General features: G+C 41.3%; 1 protein-coding gene across 9 annotated transcripts in view; it reads left to right on the forward strand.

Moving 5' to 3' along the window:
• Positions 1-21,381, forward strand: part of AMBRA1 (autophagy and beclin 1 regulator 1) — a 172,924-nt gene that overhangs the window by 45,101 nt on the left and 106,442 nt on the right. For 5 of the 9 annotated variants that reach the window (XR_005990657.1, XM_041773936.1, XM_041773939.1 and 2 more), the window contains one exon: positions 20,073-20,159. The exons of the other annotated variants lie outside the window; for them this stretch is intronic. Coding sequence is in view for 4 of the 5 variants with exons in the window: in XM_041773936.1 (XP_041629870.1) it covers positions 20,073-20,159 (87 nt within the window). In the remaining variant the exon portion in view is untranslated. The remainder of the gene's footprint in view (positions 1-20,072; positions 20,160-21,381) is intronic. 9 annotated transcript variants of the gene reach the window in all.

Below are 21,381 nucleotides of genomic sequence, written 5' to 3' on the forward strand. Positions count from 1 at the left end.
GTAGAGGGAGAAGCAGGCTCCATGCCGGGAGCCCAACGCGGAACTCAATCCCAGGACTCCAGGATTGCGCCCTGGGCCAAAGGCAGGCGCTAAACTGCTGAGCCATCCAGGGATCCCCTCCTTCACTGCTCACCTGCTCAACTGGGTCACTATAGTTGAGCCTCTTTGAATTCTGAGCATGATCCCTGGTTATATCCTCTATATCAAAGATTGGCAAACTTTTTCTGTGAAGGGCAAGATAGTGAAAATTTCAGGCTTTGTAGGCCATACAGTCTCTGTTGCAAATATTGAACTCTGCCATTGTAGCATGAAAGCAGCCAGAGACAACATGTAAGTGAATGAGTGTGGCTCTGTTCCAATAAAATTATATTTATAGACACAAATGCGACTTTCATATAATTTTCACGTGTCATGAAATAGTCTTCTTTTGATGTTTTTCAGCTCTTTAAAAATATAAATACCATTTTTAGCTCATGGGCTGTACAGAAATAGGCAGCAGGCCAGATTTGGCCGACAGGCCCTGGTTTGCCAATCCCTGCTTTATGATACGTGATTTGGAAGAGAGTCAGGTGCTATAGTAATAGAAGGCATTATGATAATAAAGGCTCTGAAGAGGCAGGTAAGGGACTCCTGCATTGGTTCTCTCCTCTCTCTACTTTGGACTAGATGTCCTAAGTATTGGCTCTTACAAGATTCTTTGCTGGTTAAAAGCAGGTGTAAGTGCATAAAGATTTCCTAGTTTCCTCTCCTGTCTGCCCTGAAGCAAGGTTTTCCAACCTTGCTCAGTATCCGTCTTGGGAATTGTTTGCAAGTGAGGAGGCTTGCCCTGGTGTGGGGGAGGGTGTGAGCCTCTAGGCCCAGCAGGCTGTATAGCTCCACAGGCAGCCCTTTCCCACTGCAGGTCAAATTAGCACCTGTTAAGACTGATCTAAATTATCCCCCATCATCCCTCTCTCTGGGGCTGAATGGTGTAGAGCAGGCTGTGTGCTTTGTATACACACTGAGAACTTGAAAAGATGTAATCGCTTCTGTCAGCTCAGAGTGTTGCAGGGACTACAGTGGGATCTATGTGTGTGCTGCAGATACACGGGGAGCAATTTCCCATGTACTCATTCTTCCCCCTTCAGATCTCCTTCTTTACTGTATCTGCGCACAGTAGTGCTCTAAAGGGTGCGTTGGAGGTTTTGCTAAGACAATAACACCAGGTGTATGGGGTTCTGTTTGCATAATATATTTTGCTTATTGTTATCGGTCCCAGCTCATTAGAACTATGCAGGTAGCTTCTCCTCCTCTTGGATTTCTTATGAATTTATAGGGAGGGGAGGATCCAGTGCATCTTTTACTTCTTTTGGGAGTATTCCAGACAATGTATTCATGTGAGCAAATTTGGCTTTAGTGGGTGGGCCTGTACCATTAACCCAGAGATTGCAAAATAACTTTCAGATATGTTTGTTTGACCTTTACAGTGTTTCTGAAAATTTCAGTTTTTTTCCCACATAAGTCCAGATTTCTGGATTCTTTTGAAAAAAAAAATTAGATCTGGCTTGTATTCCTACATAATTATCAGCAGGAATTGAGTAGTAATTGCCCCTTTAGTAAAGGCACGGAACTTTCTTTGTACTTTAATCTGCACTGGGCTGGTTTCTTAATTTCAGTTTCATGTTGGTTACCTCTGCATTAGCTCAAGCAAAATGTGTCGATGGTTTTGTGAAGACAGTATTTTTGTTTTTAAAGTAGGTTGCATCCCCAACGTGGCGCTTGAACTCTCAGCCCTGAGGTTAAGGGTCAGATGCTCTGTCCATTGAGCCCTCCTAGTGCCTGGGTAGGCAAGTGCCCTACCACTCAACTCCACCTGGAGGGAGGCACTTGGCCTTGCACTTTCCTCTCTACTCAATTCCTGCCTAATTCACCCGCAAGGGGTCCCCTGCTGGCTGTGGGCTGACGTTCTGACAGCCCTCTCACCTGAGAAGCTGCCTGACTTTCTTTAATAGCAACAATTAATAAACTCCTCCTCTGTTTCCAAAGAGGGAAAGTGGAGTGCCAAGCTTATTTGCTGGCTGGGTCACACTTTAGTGAGCAGCTTTCGGTTATGTCAGGTTATGTAGTATGAAAGTAACCTTCCTTTGTTGATGGACTATGAAATCTTAGTGAAGAATGTCTGCACCTCTCCCTGTGAGCCGAGCACTTTGGATAGAGGGGTAGGTTCCAGTGAAAAGCTGCTTGGGTGCCACCTGCCAGGAAATTAGAATCAAGTTAGAGCAGAAAATTGGAATAATAAAGGAAGCAAAGGCTGAAAGCATGACCTTGTCATAAAGAGAGAATCCATCGCAGTTTGTTAACACTGCGCCCTTTTCCTTTGCTGTGTCAGAGGGTACGAGTATGAAACTTATACCTCTTTTATTTTTTTTCCACCCTTACACATGTTCCCATACATTTCTCAGTTTTCCTCTCTTTTCCTGCTGTTTCCTTGGATCACTTCACCTTAGCAAAGTGGTCTTTTTATCTTTTCTCTGTTCTGGTGGCAAATGTGACCCCCCCCCCCTTTTTTGGTCTTATTGTGATTAAAAAAATATATCAATTTACCCTCTTAATTTTTATTTTTTTAATTTTTTTTAATTTTTATTTATTTATGATAGTCACAGAGAGAGAGAGAGAGAGAGAGAGAGAGAGAGGCAGAGACACAGGCAGAGGGAGAAGCAGGCTCCATGCACCGGGAGCCCGATATGGGATTCAATCCCGGGTCTCCAGGATCGCGCCCTGGGCCAAAGGCAGGCGCCAAACTGCTGTGCCACCCAGGGATCACTACCCTCTTAATTTTTAAATGTACAGTATGGCTAAGTGTATACATAGAGTTGGACAACAGATCTCTAAAATTTTTCTTTTTGTGTAAGTGGAACACTATACTCCTTGAAAAGTTTTCAGTTTTTTCCACCACTCCCCCATCCCTGGCAACTGCCATTCTGTTTTCTTTTTCTATGAGTTTGATTACTTTAGATACCTCATGTAAGAGGAGTCATGCAGTATTTGTCTTTTTGAAATTGGCTTATTTCACTTCATAAATTGTCCTCGAGTTTCATCCATGTTGTAGCATATGACAAAATTTCCTTCTTTTTAAAGGCTGAATAATTTTCCATGTATATATATTTTCTTTATCCATTTGTCTGTTGGACATTTAGGTTGCTTCCACGTCTTGTCTATTGTGAATAATTCTGCAGAGGACAAATAACTCTTTCAAAGTTCTTTTGCATGTACGCTCAGAAGGAAGATTGCTGGATCATACACTAGTTCTATTTTTGACTTTTCTGAGGACCTTCTATACTGTTTTTTTACAGTGGCTGCATCATTTTTCAGTCCCACCAACAATGCACCAAAGTTCCAGTTTCTTTGCATCTTCACCAACATTGTGATTTCCTGTTTTTTTTTTTTTTTTGCAGTGCCCATCCTAATGGGTACGAAGTGGGTGTCTCATTGTGCTTTGACTTGCATTTCCTGATGATAAGTGATATTAAGGATCTTTTCATATGCTTGTTGGCCATTTGTAGATTTTTTTTAAGATTTATTAATTTTAGGGAGAAAGCGCGCATGGGGGAGAGGGGAATGGATAAAAGGGGAGGAAAAGAATATCCCAAGTAGACTCCCTGCTGAGGATGGAGCCCAGTGTGGGGCTTGAGATCACTCATGACCTGAGCTGAAATCAAGAGTCCAATGCTCAACTGACTGAGACACCTAGCTGCCATTTGTATATCTTCTTTGGATAAATGTCTTTTCAAGTCCTGTGCTCATTTTTTAATTGGGTTGTTTTTTTGTTGTTAAATTGTAGGAGTTTTTTTTTTTTTTTTTTTTTTTAATTCATGAGAGAGAGAGAGAGGCAGAGACACAGGCAGAGGGAGAAGCAGGCTCCATGCAGGGAGCCCGATGTGGGACTCCATCCCCGGTCTCCAGGATCATACCCTGGGCTGAAGGTGGCGCTAAACCGCTGAGCCACCCAGGCTGCCCATGGAGTTCTTTTTTTTTTTTTTGGAGTTCTTTATATATTCTGGTTATTAACCCATTATCTAATGAATAGTTTGCAAATATTTTCTCCTCTTCAGTAGATTACATTTTTACTCTCTTGATTGTTTCCTTTTCTGTGTATAAGTTTTTAAGGTTTTACATAGCCATGTTTGTCTATCTTTATTTTTGTTGCCTGTGCTTTTGATGTCATATCTAAGAAATCATAGTTTTTCCGGTATCATAAAGCTTTTCCCCTATGTCTTCTTTTTTATTTTTGTTTTTCCCATGTTTTCTCCTAGGAGTTTTTATAGTTTCAGGTCTTGTGTTTAGGTCTTTAATCCATTTTGGGTTAATTTTTATGTATGGTGTAAGGTAAGGGCCCATCTTCATTCTTTTGCATGCGGATAGCCAGTTTTTCCAGCTCTGTTTGTTGAAGAAACTATTGATGCTCCAATATCTATGTAGTCTTTTTTTTTTTTTTTTTTTAATAGGCTCCATGCCCAACCTGGGCTTTGAACTCATGACCCTGAGATCAAGAGTAGCATGCTCTACTGACTGAGCCAGCCATACGCCCCACCATTGTCCATGGAGTCTTGACACCTTTGTCAAAGATCCTTTGACCATATACACAACGATTTATATCTAGGCTCTCTATTCTGTTCTGTGTGCCTGCCTTTTACCAGTACCATACTGTTTCAATTACTGTAGCTTGTAATATATTTTGAAATCAGGAAGTGTGAGGTCTCCAGTTTTGTTCTGCTTTCTCAGAGTTGTTTTGGCTAACTGGAATTTGAGTAAAAGCTTAAAAAAAATTTTTTTTTGGCTGTTGGTCATTTGAGATTCCATATGAATTTTGGGATCTTTTTCTTTCCGTAAAAAATGCAAATAGGATTTTGATAGAGATTGCACTAAATCTATAGATTGCTTTGGGTAATATGGACTTTTTTTTTTTTTTAAGATTTTATTTATTTATTCATGAGAGACACAGAGAGAAAGAGAGGCAGAGACAGAGGCAGAGGGAGAAGCAGGCTCCTCGCAGGGAGCCTGATGTGGGACTTGATCCTGACTCCCCAGGGTCACACCCTGGGCCGAAGGTGGCACTAAACCACTGAGCCACCTGGGCTGCCCCATTATGGACATTTTAACAATAGTCTTCTAATTCTTGAACCTGGATATCCTGCCATTTATTTACTTTCTTTCAGCAATGTTTTATAGTTGCAGTGTGCAAGTCTTTCACCTCTTTGGCTAAGTTTATTCCTAAGTATTTTATTCTTTTTGATGCTGTTATAAATAGAGTCATTTTCTTAATTTCCTTTTTAGCAGGTGTAATCCTTTTAAAATTAAAATAAAACTTAAAAAAAATATTTCATCCACTTAATCATGAGAGACACAGAGAGAGAGGCAGAGACATAGGCAGGGGGAGAAACAGGCTCCCAGATTCTGGGATCAGGACCTGAGCTGAAGGCAGATGCTCAACTGCTGAGCCATCCAGGTGTCCCTTTTTTTTTTTTTTTTTAATATTTTATTTATTCATGAGAGAGAGAGAGAGAGGCAGAGACACAGGCAGAGGGAGAAGCAGGCTCCACGTGGGACCCGATCCTTTGTCTCCAGGATCACGCTCTGGGCCGAAGGCAGGCGCCAAACCACCGAGCCACCCAGGGATCCCCAGGTGTCCCTTTTTAAAAAAAAGAGTTCTATGTTTATTTATTCTTGAGGGACAGAGAGACAGAGGCAGAGACATAGGCAGAGGGAGCAGTAGGCTCCCTGTGGGAGCCCGATGTGGGATTTGAGCCCAGAACTCCAGGATCACGCCCTGAGCCAAAGGCAGATGCTCAACCACTGAGCCACCCAGGTGTTCCGGAACTCTTTTTTTCTTTAAGTTTCTCCAATCTAGTGTCTTCCCAGAAGTCTAGCAGTCTTTTCTGCATGCTGTACTGATTCTTTTTCACACTGTCTTCTTAAGAGTTTTCAAAAAGAATTAAGGCAGAAGCTGGGCTGATCTTTTTCTGTTAGCTCCTTAAAAGCAAAGTAGTGTAGTTGTAATATTCATCCTAACAGAGTTACTGACTTTTTAGTCCCTCATAGACCCACTAAATTTGACAGTTGTGTTACATGGTACTATCCTGGATATGATGAAGTCAGAGAGTTGGGGTAGATATATCGGAATATGTTTATTGTGAGCTCTTTGGCTGGTGGTCCTTAAAGTGGTGATCCCCAAACCAGGAACATCAGCATCTTCTGGGAACTTGTTAGAAATACAAGTTCCTGAGCTCACCCCAGGTTTATTGAATCAGAAACTTGGGGCATTGGGGGCAGGGAGGGCAGGTAATCTGCATTTTTAACAAGCTCTCCAGGTGGTTTTGATACATACTAAGTTAGAGACACTATTTTAGACCACCTAGGAGTTCTTTTAATGCCATTACCACCACTCCCCCAAATCTCTGTAGTGTACTAAAATCCTTTGCATTGTCACCTTTTATTTTTGCTTTTGCTCTTGTCCTGTGTGATGCAACATTGTTTTAACTCTCACAGTCTCCTCCTCTGTTCTTATAGCATGTTCTAATAGAAAGTGGAGTTGAGCAACACTGGATTCAATTTCTGGCTCTGTTGTGTGACCGTGGGCATTTAAGTAGCCTTTCTGAACATCCATTTTCTCAATTGGAAAATTATTTGAAGGCTAAGTGATTTAAGCACCAGTTGCTTTTGCAAGTTTAGATGCTCAAGAAATATCTGTTCTTTTTTCCCTTTGTCCTATTACCCTGCTCAAAATACAAAACAAAAACCTTTGCTATGGCATATTGCCTACAGATTTTTTTTTTTTTTAGTGTTATTTTGGGGCTTCAGGCTTTATGGAATATCTATGAAATCTCACCATATAAAATTGGAAAAAAACCAGTTCATAAAAAAATGAGGTCTGGGATCCCTGGGTGGCTCAGCGGTTTAGTACCTGCCTTCGGCCCAGAACGTGATCCTGGCGTCCTGGGATTGAGTCCCACATCAGGCTCCCTGCATGGAGCCTGCTTCTCCCTCTGCCTGTGTCTCTGCCTCTCTCTCTCTCTCTCTCTCTCTCTCTCTCTCGCTCTCTCTCTCTCTCTCTCTCTCTCATGAGTGAATAAATAAAATCTTAAAAAAAAAAAGTGAGGTGCCTATAAAGGGTGAATAAAGAATGGTTATTGCGATAGAGCTGGTGCTGGGTAATTCCATTAGTCACTTGCAGTGGACATGGTGAAGTTCTATGTTAGATAGTTAAGTAATACAGAAAATATTTTGGCCCATAGCAAGAAAATGAGATTTTATATTAATTTTTTCTGGACACTTTTTTTTAAGTAGGTTCTGCCCAACGTGGAGCCCAATACCTGAGCTGAAATCAAGAGTCAGACTGCTTAACCAACTGAACCACTTAGGCACCTCTTTCCTGCACTCTTTTGTAGTGATTTACATAGAAGGAACTGGCCCTGCCCCATGATAAAGGAGGGAGCATAAATAGCCTTAATTTCCCAAATTCTAGGGCCACCTTCTACATTGAGGGAGCAATCCAGGATGGAAGTGTGTTCCAGAAAGGGAGAGAGTTGGGACGCCCGGGTGGCTCAGTGGTAGGCACCTGCCTTGGGCTGGGGTCGTGATCCCGGAATCCGGGATCGAGTCCCTACATCGGGCTCCACGCAGGGAGCCTGCTTCTTCCTCTGCCTGTGTCTCTGCCTCTGTCTCTCAGTCTGTGTCTCTCATGAATGAATAAGTAAATCTTAAAAAAAAAAGGGTGGGGTGGGGGGGGGAGAGAGCCTGATTGGGATAGAGAGGAAATAGTAGCAAGTCTTTCTAAATTGACATTGACATTTCTGACCAATACTGAGTACTTGTGCTTTGGACACTGTGAGTGAGTTTGTACTGAGTTTTATAGTTTAAGATCTGTTTCCAGATGTCTTGTTTGGTGGTCTGTTTTGATAGCCAAGGTTTCTTTGAGTAGAGATGTGATTACTTCAAGCTTATAATTAATTTTATGGACTTAGTTTTTTTAAAAAATATTTTATTTAAATTCAATTTGCCAACATATAGCATAACACCCAGTGTTCATCTCAAAAAAATTTTTTTTAAAGATTTTATTGATTTCACAGAGAGTGAGAGAGCAAGCAAGCACAAGCAGGAGGAACAGCAGGCAGAGGGAGAGGGAGAAGCAGGCCACCCTCCGCTGAGCAGGGAGCCCGATGCAGGGCTTGATCCCAAGACCCTGGGATCATGACCTGAGCCAAAGGCAGATGCTTAACCAGCTGAGCCATTAGAACTAATCTCTCATGGACTTAGTTCTAATGCTGCTGTTATGACTAGCTTGAAAGTTCTACAAGATCAGGAACTATTTCATTCATTTGTTTGATGTATAAAAAAAAAACCACACAACACAACTTAGTGACTTAAAACAACAATTTTATTATCTTCCTTTGTTCTTTGGGTAGACTGCGCTCATATGGGAAGTTCTTCTGTTGGTCTTGTTTGGTGTCTCTCTAGAGTCACCTGGAGGCTCCGTTGGGATGGCTAGGCTTCTCCCTCTTCATGTAATCTCAGGGACTCCTCTCACCATGTACCCTTTCCAGCCATCTAGCCAGACTTTTTACTTGGCAGCTTTAGGCTTTCCAAAATGACAGTTCCAAGGAAATGGAAGCTGTCAGTTCACTTAAAGGCTAGGACCAGAACTGGCACAGATTGCCACATTCTCATGGTTAAAGTAGCTAACAGACTGTTCTAGATTCAGTGTGGGAGGAGACCATACAAGGGCAAGAATACTAAGCAGTATGGTTCTCTGGGGTCCATTTTTGGAGACTACTACAGGGACCATATCTATTTTATATATTAATACATACCCAGTGGTTGACAATAAATACTTGAGATTTGAATCAGTGGTTGGATAGACTAACAGATTGATGGATGAATGGCTTACTGCTCTTAGCAGTTTGAGTGATGTTCATGTGACTCTTAGGGTTCAAATAGATACCCATATATATGCCTCTATAGTACTCATCCTTCTTGATACATGTTTTCTTTCTGGGAAACCACCTTTTTAGGCATAGTGACATGGGTAACCAGAATGTGTCATATTTCCTGCAAACACTTTGGGAGTTGTAATCCAAGGAAGAAAAGAATAATCGGTTATCATTGGACTGTATGGTGCTATTATACGTATGTTCTTCTTTATAGCAACCCTGTGGAATAGGGATTTCCCTTTATTTTTTATTTATTTATTTTTAAATACTTTATTTATTTATTCATGAAAGACACAGAGAGAGAGGCAGAGACACAGGCAGAAGGAGAAGCAGGCTCCATGCACGAAGCCCGATACGGGACTTGATCCTAGGACTCTGGGATCATACCCTGAGCCAAAGGCAGATGCTCAACCCCTGAGCCACCTAGGCATCTCGGGTTTTCCCTTTAAATTTGGACATTGAAGATAATGGACTTTCCCAAGGTCACATAAGTAGTAAGTGACACAAAATTATGAACTTAAACTGTATCCTTGGGGCGCCTAACTGGTTTATTGGGAAGAGCATGTGACTCCTGACTGTAGGGTCATGAGTTCGAGCCCCAAATTGGGTGTAGAGATTACTTAAAAAACAAAACAAAAACAAAACGGGATCCCTGGGTGGCTCAGCAGTTCAGTGCCTGCCTTTGGCCCAGGGCATGATCCTGGAGTCCCGGGATCGAGTCCCACATCGGGCTCCCGGCATGGAGCCTGCTTCTCCCTCTGCCTGTGTGTGTCTCTGCCTCTCCCTCTCTCTCTTTCTCTCTCTCTCTCTCTATCATGAATAAATAAATAAAATCTTAAAAAAAAAACTTTATTCTTATTCAAAGCTAAAGCACTGACTTGTGTCATGTATTAGTTATTCAGAGTTTTTCTTGGTTAGTCTCAGACCATTAAGATATACCAGGGTTTTTCAACAGCAGCTAATAGTATTAACATTTGGGGATAATTCTTTATTGTGGAAGTCTGTGTTATGCCTTGTAGGGTGTTTAGTAGTATCCCTGACCTTTATCCACTAGACTCCAGTGTACTCTCCCTACCCATTTGCAACAACTATTTCTCCAGACATTGCCATATGTTCCCTGGGGGGAATCCCCTCCCATCAAAAAGTTATTTCATGATTTACTTTCCTTCAGTTTTGTTGTTTTTTTTTTTTAAAGGAACTGGCAGTGTCTTCAAACCACCTCATTCTTGTTATAGTTATAATAGTACTAGTACTGCCTGGTTCTCCCCCCAACTCCCCAAGTTGGCTCCATGCCCAGCGTGGAGCCCAAAGCAGGGCTTGAACTATTAGGGCTTGAATTCATGACCCTGAGATCAAGATTTGAGCTGAGATCAGGAGTTGGATGCTTAACCGAGCCACCCAGGTATCCCTGCCTGGTTCTTTTTTTTTTTTTTTTAAGATTTTATTTATTTATTCATGATAGTCACACAGAGAGAGAGAGAGAGAGAGAGAGAGAGAGAGAGAGAGGCAGAGACACAGGCAGAGGGAGAAGCAGGCTCCATGCAGGGAGCTCGACGTGGGATTCGATCCTGGGTCTCCAGGATCGCACCCCGGGCCAAAGGCAGGCGCCAAACCGCTGAGCCACCCAGGGATCCCCCTGCCTGGTTCTGATGGTCTTGAGTCATGCCTTTTTCTTATTGCCTCTCATTGCCTCTCTCCTCTTTTGTCTTGTCTTTTTGCTTTTTTCTGTGATTTCCCTATATTAGATGCAGCTGGACAAAGTGGTGTTTGTAAGGATTTTTTTTACACAGGTATTGATTTAGCAGGCATTTAGATCTCTGAGACTACAAGCATTAGTGAAAAGAATCTTCTAATTATGATAGAGGAGGAAAGGCGTGATATTTAATAAGCTGGGAATTAAATGGCTTCCAGGCTCCACAGAGTTAATCTTCAGGGTAGTGTTTGATTGACATACTGGAGGACGTTAATGTGCAATTCTTTTGGGGAACGGGGGAGGAGAGTGGAAATTGCAGTTTCTCTACTAATTGTACTTTAGGTGTCATTTATGACAATTTCATGTTGTCTAGACAGAGGGAAACGGTGGAGAAATTATTCTAGTGGAGTCAAATGTGGAGCCCAAAAGGAATCAAGAAGGCTGCTGAAGACAGAATCAGGGTGGAAGGGCACGTAGTATACCCCCAGAGGCAAATCAGTGAAAATCAGATGTCACTAAGAGAAGCCATTCAGAATGAACCCAGGATGTAAGAAAGTGATTGTACTCTGAACTTTATGTTTGCTCAGGGGCTAACAGTGGATTGTTTGGGGGCCCAGCTGGAGTCTCTGCCCCTTGTCTATTTCTGTAGACTCCAGAAACCTCATTATTTGAACAATCGTAAGCCAGGAAGGCTACCTGTTTGCCTCTGGTTAGTAAATGCTCCAGCCCACTGTGTATTCCTTTTTCCTCATTCTCGTGTGAGGCTTCATTTACTTCTTGCCCTCCTGATGTTGGCCCTAAGGTTTTACATCATACTATAATATATAGTGTTTGCAGTATACCAAGGTCAGTGGCCTGTCGTTTAAGAACAAATGGCCTTGGTCAAGGGTTTTATAAATTTAAGGTTAGGAATATGAATGTGAAAAATCACCTAGAAAGAAGTGTACTGATTTGCAGTAAATGATTCTACCCAATATATAGTCTTTGTAGAATTAGTTGGTCTAAAGAGAGCCTTTTTTGGAATTATCTATTATGCTGAATAAAATTAGCTGAGAAATTAGGATTATTGGATTTTGTAAATCTCTTCCTGATTTTGGAGGAAACCAGTCAATTAGGATGTACTACCTCTTAATTAAAATCTAAACCTGTATATCACAGCTGTTGCTTGTTGGGGTATGCGTGAGTATCAGAACTAGCTGTGGAACTTGTCATCATTGATATATTATTACTCATCCTTTGATGAAAAGTCCCTGATCTAAATTTCTGATTAAAAAAAGAAAAAAAGGGATCCCTGGGTGGCGCAGCGGTTTGGCGCCTGCCTTTGGCCCAGGGCGCGATCCTGGAGACCCGGGATCGAGTCCCACATCGGGCTCCCCGTGCTTAGAGCCTGCTTCTCCCTCTGCCTGTGTCTCTGCCTCTCTCTCTCTCTCTGTGACTATCATAAATAAAAATTAAAAAAAAAAAAAAAGAAAAAAAGTCTGTGGTCTCTAAGCAGACCTTCCAAGTTTCCTAGAGAAATTGAATTTTGAGAGAGAGTAAACATGTCCATGTAGATTATCCTGAGTCTTTGAGTTCAAATGTTGACAAAAGTAAGTTTTTATTATACATTGAAATTTTATAATTATAGTGTAATGTATTAAGGATATACAAAAGCTAAGCATAGTGCCAACCAATCATTTTATAAAAAATAACCACCTGGGGGACCTTGGTGGCTCAGTTGATTAAGTATCCAACTCTTGATCTCATGGTAGTGAGTTCAAGCTCTGTGTTGGGCTCCACACTAGGTGTGGAGCCTAATTAAAACAAACAAAAAACCACCAGGCAGACAGCAGAGGGTCAGATTTTCCCAGAGGGGTCTGGCTGACTTTTCAGTTAAGACTTTTGTATAACTAGATACACAGTTGTGTACTGAATATGAATTCTGTTTCCAGCTTCTTTCCTTTTGGTATATGTGATTATGTTGTGCTCTGGTGCTTTACCATCTGTCTCTTGCTGCACAGAGGCATTGAAGAATACGTTAATGTTTTGTAAAGACATTCTGGTGAAAGGCATTGTTTTGAGCCCCATGAATTGTTTATGCTTGATGATAGTAAAATAAGGCCAATCCATAGGACAGGCATTGTGAGCTCTTTCTAGAGTATGTCTGTTTTTTCCTTGATGTCAGCCTCTTAGCAGTGCCACCTTACCTTGGTCTACGCCACAGCAGGGGCAGAAATTGCCTGCCAGGCTCCACTGGCAACAACATCGTGCTGTAAGTGCACCCCTAGAACTAGGGGGCCCTGCAGAGATCAGATGAGTGCCTATCATTGGATAGCTTAAACGATAATTGCCAGTGTGTGAAATGGGGAGGCTTTGGTGCCTCCGCTTTAAAGCAGAGATGTCAATTTGGAAATCATAATAGAGGTGTCATTTCAGAACACACAATTATTTTTTACAAAGAATAAGGGCTTGTCATCTCCTAGCCTAGGCATGCGCCAAGGCGAAGATTGGGGGCTTGCAGAGCAGGATTCAAAAATGAAGAAGGCAATGGTGCATCCAAGTTTCTTTGGCCTCCTGCCCCTCCATCCCCCTGAAAACATTGCCCTCTTTCCCCTGTGAGGTCTCTTTTAGCAATATACCACCCAAGAGCATCTGTGGTAGTTTCCTAGGCAAGTAGCCAGCCTCTCTGACTTTGTGATTTAATAAGCCTCCCAGGGACCAGGCTGCACTGCTTTTATCAGGACAACTATGTCAGCACTTTAACCTGAGCAGCTTAAGTGACCAGAGGGATAAAGCATGATGTAAGCAGTTTCTGAAGACCTTCTTCCTTCAGGAATTTTAGTGTGAATTTTTAGACATTTAGCAACCTTGTCTGAAAGTCATGGGGTCGGTGAGGGGCAATCAGATGTGTCTTCTTGCTTATTCTTCCAAATCTGCTTTGGACTACTGATCTATTCACAGGTTTTTATTAGTCTCCTATCACATGTTAATTAGGATAGGAGTTTTAATGGGGACAAAAAGATTACTTGGACCCAGTACTTGCTTTTTGTAGTCTGGTAGCAGAGAGAAACCCTTATAGGTAATGGTAGTACATGGTGACTTGGCAGAGGCCTTTTAAGAGAGGTTTCAAAATGTAGTGGGGTCTTTGGGAAGAGAGTGTGAACTTTTGGTTGGAGGAGTCAGATGTTTGAGTTTTGAAGGATTGTTTAAGGCAGAAATGGGAAGAAGAACTTTCCAGAAAGAAGCAATGCCCAGCCTAAATACATAGATGAGATAATGAGGGTGTGCTTAGTTTAGCTAGAGCAATGGTTCTCAAAGTGGCCTGGGATCCCTGCGGTTTTTGTGATAATGCTGAGCCGAGTCCTTCTTTGTCTTTTTCATGCTCATTCTTCCACAGGCGTTCCATTGGAGTTTTCGCTGTGACATGTAACAAGGTTATCATTCTGATGGCTAATGGAATATGTGCTTGTGTTAAGAATTTCTCAATTTTAGGGACACCCAGGTGGCTCAGTTGGTTGGGCATCAGCCTTTGGCTCAGGTCATGATATTGGGGTCCTGGGATCAAGCCCTCCATCAGGCTCCCTGCTTAGTGAAGAGTCTGCTTCTCCCTCTGTGTGTGTGTATATATGTTATCTCTCTCTTTCTCGCTTGCTCTCTCAAATTTTAAAAATCTAAAAAAAACCCTCTTAATTTTAATTTCAAATATAAATATTGATAAAACACATATAAACAAAAGCTCTTTGAGGTCCTCACTAAATTTTAAGAATGTTAAAGGAGTTCTGAAACCAAAAAGGTTGAAACCCACCAGGCTAGAGTGTATCATATATCCAGAAGAAATGAGAAATTCAACTGCAGAGCTTTGGGGCTAAGCTGAGGAATTTAGATTTTATTGTCTAGGCATAAGTGAGCTATCAGTTTTGGGTTTGGCTTCCCTGAACTGAAATAGCAGATATCACCTAGACATCAAAGCCAGGCTGGGATATTACTCTTTAGGCATGGGGCATCAGTGACATCTTAGATTCTTGGAGCAGGCTTTACATACCACCTAGGTCACACGGTTCTGGCAATTGATTATTCCCAGTGATTAGAGGAGGTTTGAACATGTTTATTTGCTTTAGGATATCGATTTTTTTTTTTTTCTGTGATCTGACAACTAGTTAAAAGGATATCTTCAGAATGTAATTGTTTAGTAAGGAAGTTGTCACCGGCTTACTCATTCTGTCTAGACATGTCTAAAGGTACCCAGACTTTCTGCTTCTCAATTCTGATATCTGCTGGATTTGAAATGAAAGTTCTTTTCTTTTAGATGACCCATCTCATCTGCTCTGACAACTTTGTTCTTTTCCAGAGCTTTCTTCCACTATTTTTTTTTTAATTTTCTACTCATCAAAAGATATAGTGGATCTAGCAAACCCACTTGCACATATTCAGAGTATTAATCAAGAAAGGAAGAAATAGTTGTAGTCATTTAAAATGTTAAGAATTTAACAGTTTGAATTGTATTTTTGTTGACCAATGATACTATAAGGGCTTAATATTAACTTTTGATAACTTACTCTAGTATATAATACTTTGATTTCAGATTTTTCTGTTCTATTTCCTTTGACTCCATCTTTCTTTCTTTCTTTCTCTTTTCTCTTTTCTCTTTTCAGATTTTATTTATTTATTTATTTATTTTTGACTGAGAGAAGTAGGTTCCCTGCTGATGGGAAGCTCCATTCCAGGATCCTGGGATCATGACCTGAGCCCAGGGCAGACGCTTAACCACTGAGCCACCCTGGTGTTCCCTCCTTTTTGTCTTTCAAGGGGTTTTATGTAAATTAAATATATTAGAGCAGGGGTGGGCAGATTTTTTTCTGTAAAGGACCAGGTAGTGAGTATTTTAAGCCTGTCAGGTTTACTCAGCTCTGCCTTGTTAGCTTTTTTTTTCTTTTTTTTTTTTAAGATTTTATTTATTCATGAAAGACAGAGAGAGAGAGAGAGAGAGAGGCAGAGACACAGGCATAGGGAGAAGTAGGCTCCTCACAGGGAGCCCGATGTGGGACTTGATCCCGGGTCACCAGGATCATGCCCTGGGCTGAAGGTAGCGCTAAACCGCTGCACCACCCAGGCTACCCAGCCTTGCTAGCTTCAAAACAGCCATAAACAATATATAAATGAATGGATGTGGCTATGTTTGAATAAAACTTTATTTATGAAAACAGTCAGCTGGCTTGGGGCCTGTAGTTTAGGGCATTAGGGCAATTTGCCGTTTTGAGAAATCCTTTTCAAGGAGTGAGTCATTCTTTTGAGAATGAGTTTTCTTTTTAGTTTTCAGTGGTTTACTTTTCAGTTTTTTTATATTGAATGTTTTTAATTTTTTTGAATGTTTTTAATTTGAAATAATTTCAGACTGGCAGAAAAGTTGCAAAAATAGTGCAGAGAATTCCCATATACTCTTCACCCACATTCCCTAAATAGTAGCATTTTACTACATTTGCTTTACCAATCTCTCTCTTTTGCTCTATGTATGAGTATGGTTATGCTTTTATATATTTATGGTTTTTATATTTGTGTATTTGTGCTTCTTTTGAATGTATGGTTTTTATATTTATATATATTGTGTTTATTCTTTCATATGTTGAATTTTCTTAAAAGTAGGATATGGTTTGATAGAACAATGGTCTTAAGACCTTTTGTCTTAAGACTTTTTAATAAAAGTACTTCTATTAGTAAAAGGCTTTTGAGCAATCCGTGTGTGTGTGTATGTATTATACATTATGGTTTTGTATTATAAATAAAAAGTTCTGATATTTTCTTTCTGTTTTCCAGTGGGTCAGAATAGCACAACCTCCGTGTAACTCATTTGGACACCACTGGTACAGAGAATGAATGAACGAGGCAAACTTGTAAAGAGAGTTTTTTGTGTTTTCTTCCTGTGAAGGGCTTCAGTGACTCTTTAAAAATATTTCTGGGGATCCCTGGGTGGCGCAGCGGTTTGGCGCCTGCCTTTGGCCCAGGGCGCGATCCTGGAGACCCGGGATCGAATCCCACATCAGGCTCCCGGTGCATGGAGCCTGCTTCTCCCTCTGCCTATGTCTCTGCCTCTCTCTCTTTCTCTCTCTGTGACTATCATAAATAAAAAAAAAAAAAAAAAAAAATTTCTGAATTGTGATTACAGGTCAAAATGAAATGGTAGCTTCAAGCTTGAACAAGCTTGTCTAAGCCCCTCCTAAGTCCTATCTGATTTTGTATTGATTTGCATGATGGTTAAGTCACATTTGTGGTGGCCAGAGAAGAAGGCTCACAGCTGCCATCTTGTCCCATATTCTAATGTCATTTCTCCAGTGATGGCTCTTTATAGGAAGCAGACCCTAGAAGAGAAAGGTCTTTCTTTAAGGTTCCTAGGAGTGGTGGTGACATTTACTGATCTGGTAGCCCTAGTTCTTTCTCTGTTAATACCAATTGGAGGGGTCCTTTTTATTCCTTCAGATAGTACTTGTAACTGAAGAGAACTCAATGTTTAATCAGTGATAAGTGTGTGGGGGTGCTATTTGTAATTGGCTCTCCTTATTTTGTGTATTAGCAGTTAAAATGCTGCATATATATGGCTTGCCAGTCCATTCTATTGTCTGGGGAACATAAATGATGCCAGCAGATTTTGTAGTAAGTAGGCACAGGGGATGGATGTTCCAAAAGAACCTCAAAGGGACACCCCAGAGACAAAGCTTATTAACATTTTGGTTTTACTCTGATTTAAAGAAGTCTTTCTAATTAAATAGAAAGTTAGGATGGGAAGTAGACTTTGCAGGATTAAAAAATGCAATCATTAAATTGAAATTATCTAATCCAGACTCTTCTAGTTCAGGAATCTCCTTTACAGGATCCTTAAAAAGTCATCTCATCTCTCTGAATACTGACACTGCCTTAGCATAGTAGTAGGGGGTAATCTTGGCTTCCTAACTCAGCAGCATCATTTTCCAGGCAGAAGTACTTAAGAAAGATACATGTTGGTCACTCTGCAGGATGCTCCTTGTCAAACGGCTTCTGCTTACTAAGCAGCCATTTGGAGGATAACCTGATGGGGCTCAGTTATACTCAAGACTAACTCTAGAGCCCTTTTGGGATGGAACAAACTTACTGGTGTTCAGGGAAGTCAGCTGCTCCCAGATCTTGCTTCCATTCAACTCCTTCCTAATTCCTATAGAACTAATTCATTAGTAGTGAACAAGTATTTATCTAAGGTGGCATAAAAGTCCTGAATAGATACTCTTCTCAGAATTTCACTTTTCTTTTTTTCCCAGTCTAGGTACCTCCACTCACTACCCTTTTTTCTCACAAATATTCTGTAGTTCAGAACTCAAAGACATGCCATTATTTTGTGCGCCCCTAATGAAAGAAAAAAATCCTGCCAATTAAGCTATGTCAGGTGTACCTGGGTGTCCCAGTCGGTTAAGTGTCTGCCTTTGGCTCAGAGTTATGGGATCTAGCCCTACTTTAGCTCCCTACACAATGGGGAGTCTGCCTCTCCCTCTGCACCTCCCTTCCACTCAAATAAAATCTAGGGCAGCCCGCTCAAGCGGTTTAGTGCCGCCTTCGGCCCAGGGCCTGATCCTGGAGACCCGGGATCGAGTCCCACGTCAGGCTCCTTGCGTGGCGCCTGCTTCTCCCTCCGCCTGTGTCTCTGCTTCTCTCTCTCCTCTCTGTGTATTCTCAGAAATAAATAAAAATCTTTAAAAAATATATTAAAAATAAATAAATAAATAAAATCTAAAAAAAATAAATGTGTCACACAATTATCAGATGCATCCCAATTTCAGACTGTTAAAATGGGAGGGTGTCTCTTAGAATTGATGAGTACAGCATTTCTGCTGCTGTCAACAGTGATATCATTGAAGATCCCAGATTGGAGAATGCTATTTTATTGCTTTCTTCTCTTCCTCATTGGTTGCATTGTAATATCCTCTCCTTCAGTGGTAGGACTATTTAGAAAGTGACTGTGTGGGGAGGTATTAAGGCCTTGTCTAGATAAGAAGCATCATTTAGCAGTTGGTTGTCCTGAGCAGGAAAGGTAGTGATGCAGCCTGACAGGGTTTCTGCTGTATCTCTTCTCCAGGCTGTTAGGGGAAATGCTTTGGTGAGCCAGTTGCTGAGATAAAGTGACTGCACATGACTATACCTAAAGCCAGCTGGTTTTAATAACAGTGAATTGAATTAACTCAATTGGAAAAGATTGGTAGCTGCTGTCCTTATCCTGCAGATCTGCTTTAAAGAAGAGTCTGGCAGGGAGCCGGAGACCTGTTCCCGGGAGAACCAGGCAAGATGCTGCTGGAGAGGAACAATATGCATTTCTTTCTGAGACCATTTCCTTTGAAACGTGTTCTATGGCAGGAGGTTGACTGGCTGCCAAGGCACATTTGAGTTGGAAAGCAGTGTGGCAGACATGGCAAACTGGGGGATTCCTGGGCCACATTTATCAGACGTGTTTTAATTGGCCCTTGTACAAAGAGGGGGAAAAATGTTTTAGCTAAAATTTAACAGTTAGGAGATGTCATGGAGAAGTCCAGATTTCTGGCTTCCCTTAAAAAACAGGAAGAGCCAGCAATACCAAGCCCACATTCTAGCCTGAACTCATGGTGGAAGCATAGGCACTTTTTACCTATCAGGAGCCTGGAAGGTCCTACAGTATAGCATTGTGGTTTGAAACATTTTGAAGTTGACCTTCTCTGGAGTCCTGGTGCTATAACTTAATAGTCCTGTGCACATGCTATATACTTAACTTTTAGGCTCAGTGTTCTCATGTTTGGATAGTAATGCCCACCTTTCGTTGTGGTGAGATTTAAATAAGGAAATATATATGAAGTGCTTAGTATTTGCCTGGCACTGAAAAAGTGCTCAATAAAATGTGGGTGTATTGACATGTGATCAGTTAAACTTGTGATTGGGCTAGATTATATAATTAAAGATTTTTGTCAGTTGTTAAGGAAGACTGAGGTGTACTCACAAAAAGGGTGTGGGCAGAGCAGAATGAGTAGAAGATAAGGGGATGTGGATTAGGATAACATGGGGAAACCAAACACCAAGATAAATGTTGGCACTACATGAATATCTGTGGGTATGCCTAATTTTCCCCTCCTGTGTTGATCCCAACCTCCTATTTGTCTGCTAGAGATACTGCAGATAGAAATAAGATCATGTCTCTCAAGCACTTGTTCATTTCTCACAGAAGAGTAGTATTCAGCAAATACAGTGGTCGTGTCCAGTGCGGGAGCTTTGTAGCTCATTTATTTATGTCTCTAGGTACTTAGTTTGTAGGAAGGGTGTGATCCCAGAAAGCAAGTGTTAGCTAGCTGCAAAGGGGGATGTTATTTTATCTCTCCCCCTATTTTTCCTTATGAATGACCTCTGAGTTGGTAATTGACAGGGATTATTGCCATTTTTTTAATCTCTGCTAGGAGGCTGCTGGAGTCTTCCCTCATTTCATTATCCCGTTATGATGGAGCAGGATCCAGAGAGCACCCAATTTACCCAGACCCAGCGAGGTAAGGCCAAAGTGAGAAATGGCACTAGGTGGGGGGGAGGGGCTGCCCTTGGGTTGCCAAGCTGTTGGAAGCCCCTCTGTGCCTCTCTGGTCCTGGTGCTCTTTACTCTTCAGTTACAGTTTTGAGACAGGTGGTTCAGGTGATTGGGAAATGTTGCAGGTAAGTGAACAGAACCTCTGGTGGCAGAGGGTTGTGACTGAGCTCCTGTCTCTTGGGGCTCATTTCTATAAGTGGGGCACTTAGAGGAGGGACCTGAGGAAGCCACTGACAGAGTCACAGGATATTCCTTTTTGCTGATCAGGAGGCTGTTGCCATTCAGATGGACAACCAAAAGGGAAACAAGTTTTTATTAGTAGGGAAATTACTTACAAATTAAAACTATCCAACTAACAAGAAATTCTACTCACTCTCATTTGAGAGAGAATTTAGACTATTAAAAGGCAGAAGTCAAGTTCATTCAGATGTTCAATTTTTTGATGCAACTTAAAGGAAGAGATGACTGACAAAAGGGTAACTAAAACAAGTCAATCTTTTATTAACGTGTTTACCTCACACCGATTAGAAGATATTTGAAGAGTTCTCAGAGAGATTAAAAAAAACACTTAGATGAGTTCAAGGCCGGCCCACCATTACCTCATACTGGTGACTAAGGACCAGCGTTGGGTGTTGAGTTGATGTATGTCATTTATTATAGTGAGTCTTTGGTGTTGTCACAGCCAGACTTGCTGATTCTGTCAATGACCTAAATAGGGGATAACCTTCACATTATTTAAGCAATACCAGAGCATATTGTGAGGCTTTACTAAAAGAAAGAGTAATTTGTAATGGTGAGGTAGGCAAGTTAACAGATTGGGTTAGATAGAGTTAAATGAGCTTTGCTTTAGGTTAAGAATTTCAAGTCTGGAAAGACCCGTAGACAAAGTTGATTCTAGGGATATTGAGTGATTTTGTTGTTGGCCACAGTTATGTCATGATGTTGAGCATTCTTTCTGAGAGACTAATGGAAAGATTCCTTAAGAGGGTACTCTTACTTCCTTTTCCATGCCCTAGAAATGGTAAATCCAAGGATCAGGGGAATGGGGAAGCAGCTGAGATGATGATGACCGAACCAAGGAAGTTTATGTTAGTCCCTGATCACATTGAAAGTAGTAAGCCCTAAATAACAGAGGGAGATTTTATGCATCAATCAGATTACTCTGAAACACTGAGATAGGTAATTTTT

Source organism: Vulpes lagopus, chromosome 11, assembly GCF_018345385.1.
Source record: "Vulpes lagopus strain Blue_001 chromosome 11, ASM1834538v1, whole genome shotgun sequence".
Taxonomy (NCBI): domain Eukaryota; kingdom Metazoa; phylum Chordata; class Mammalia; order Carnivora; family Canidae; genus Vulpes; species Vulpes lagopus.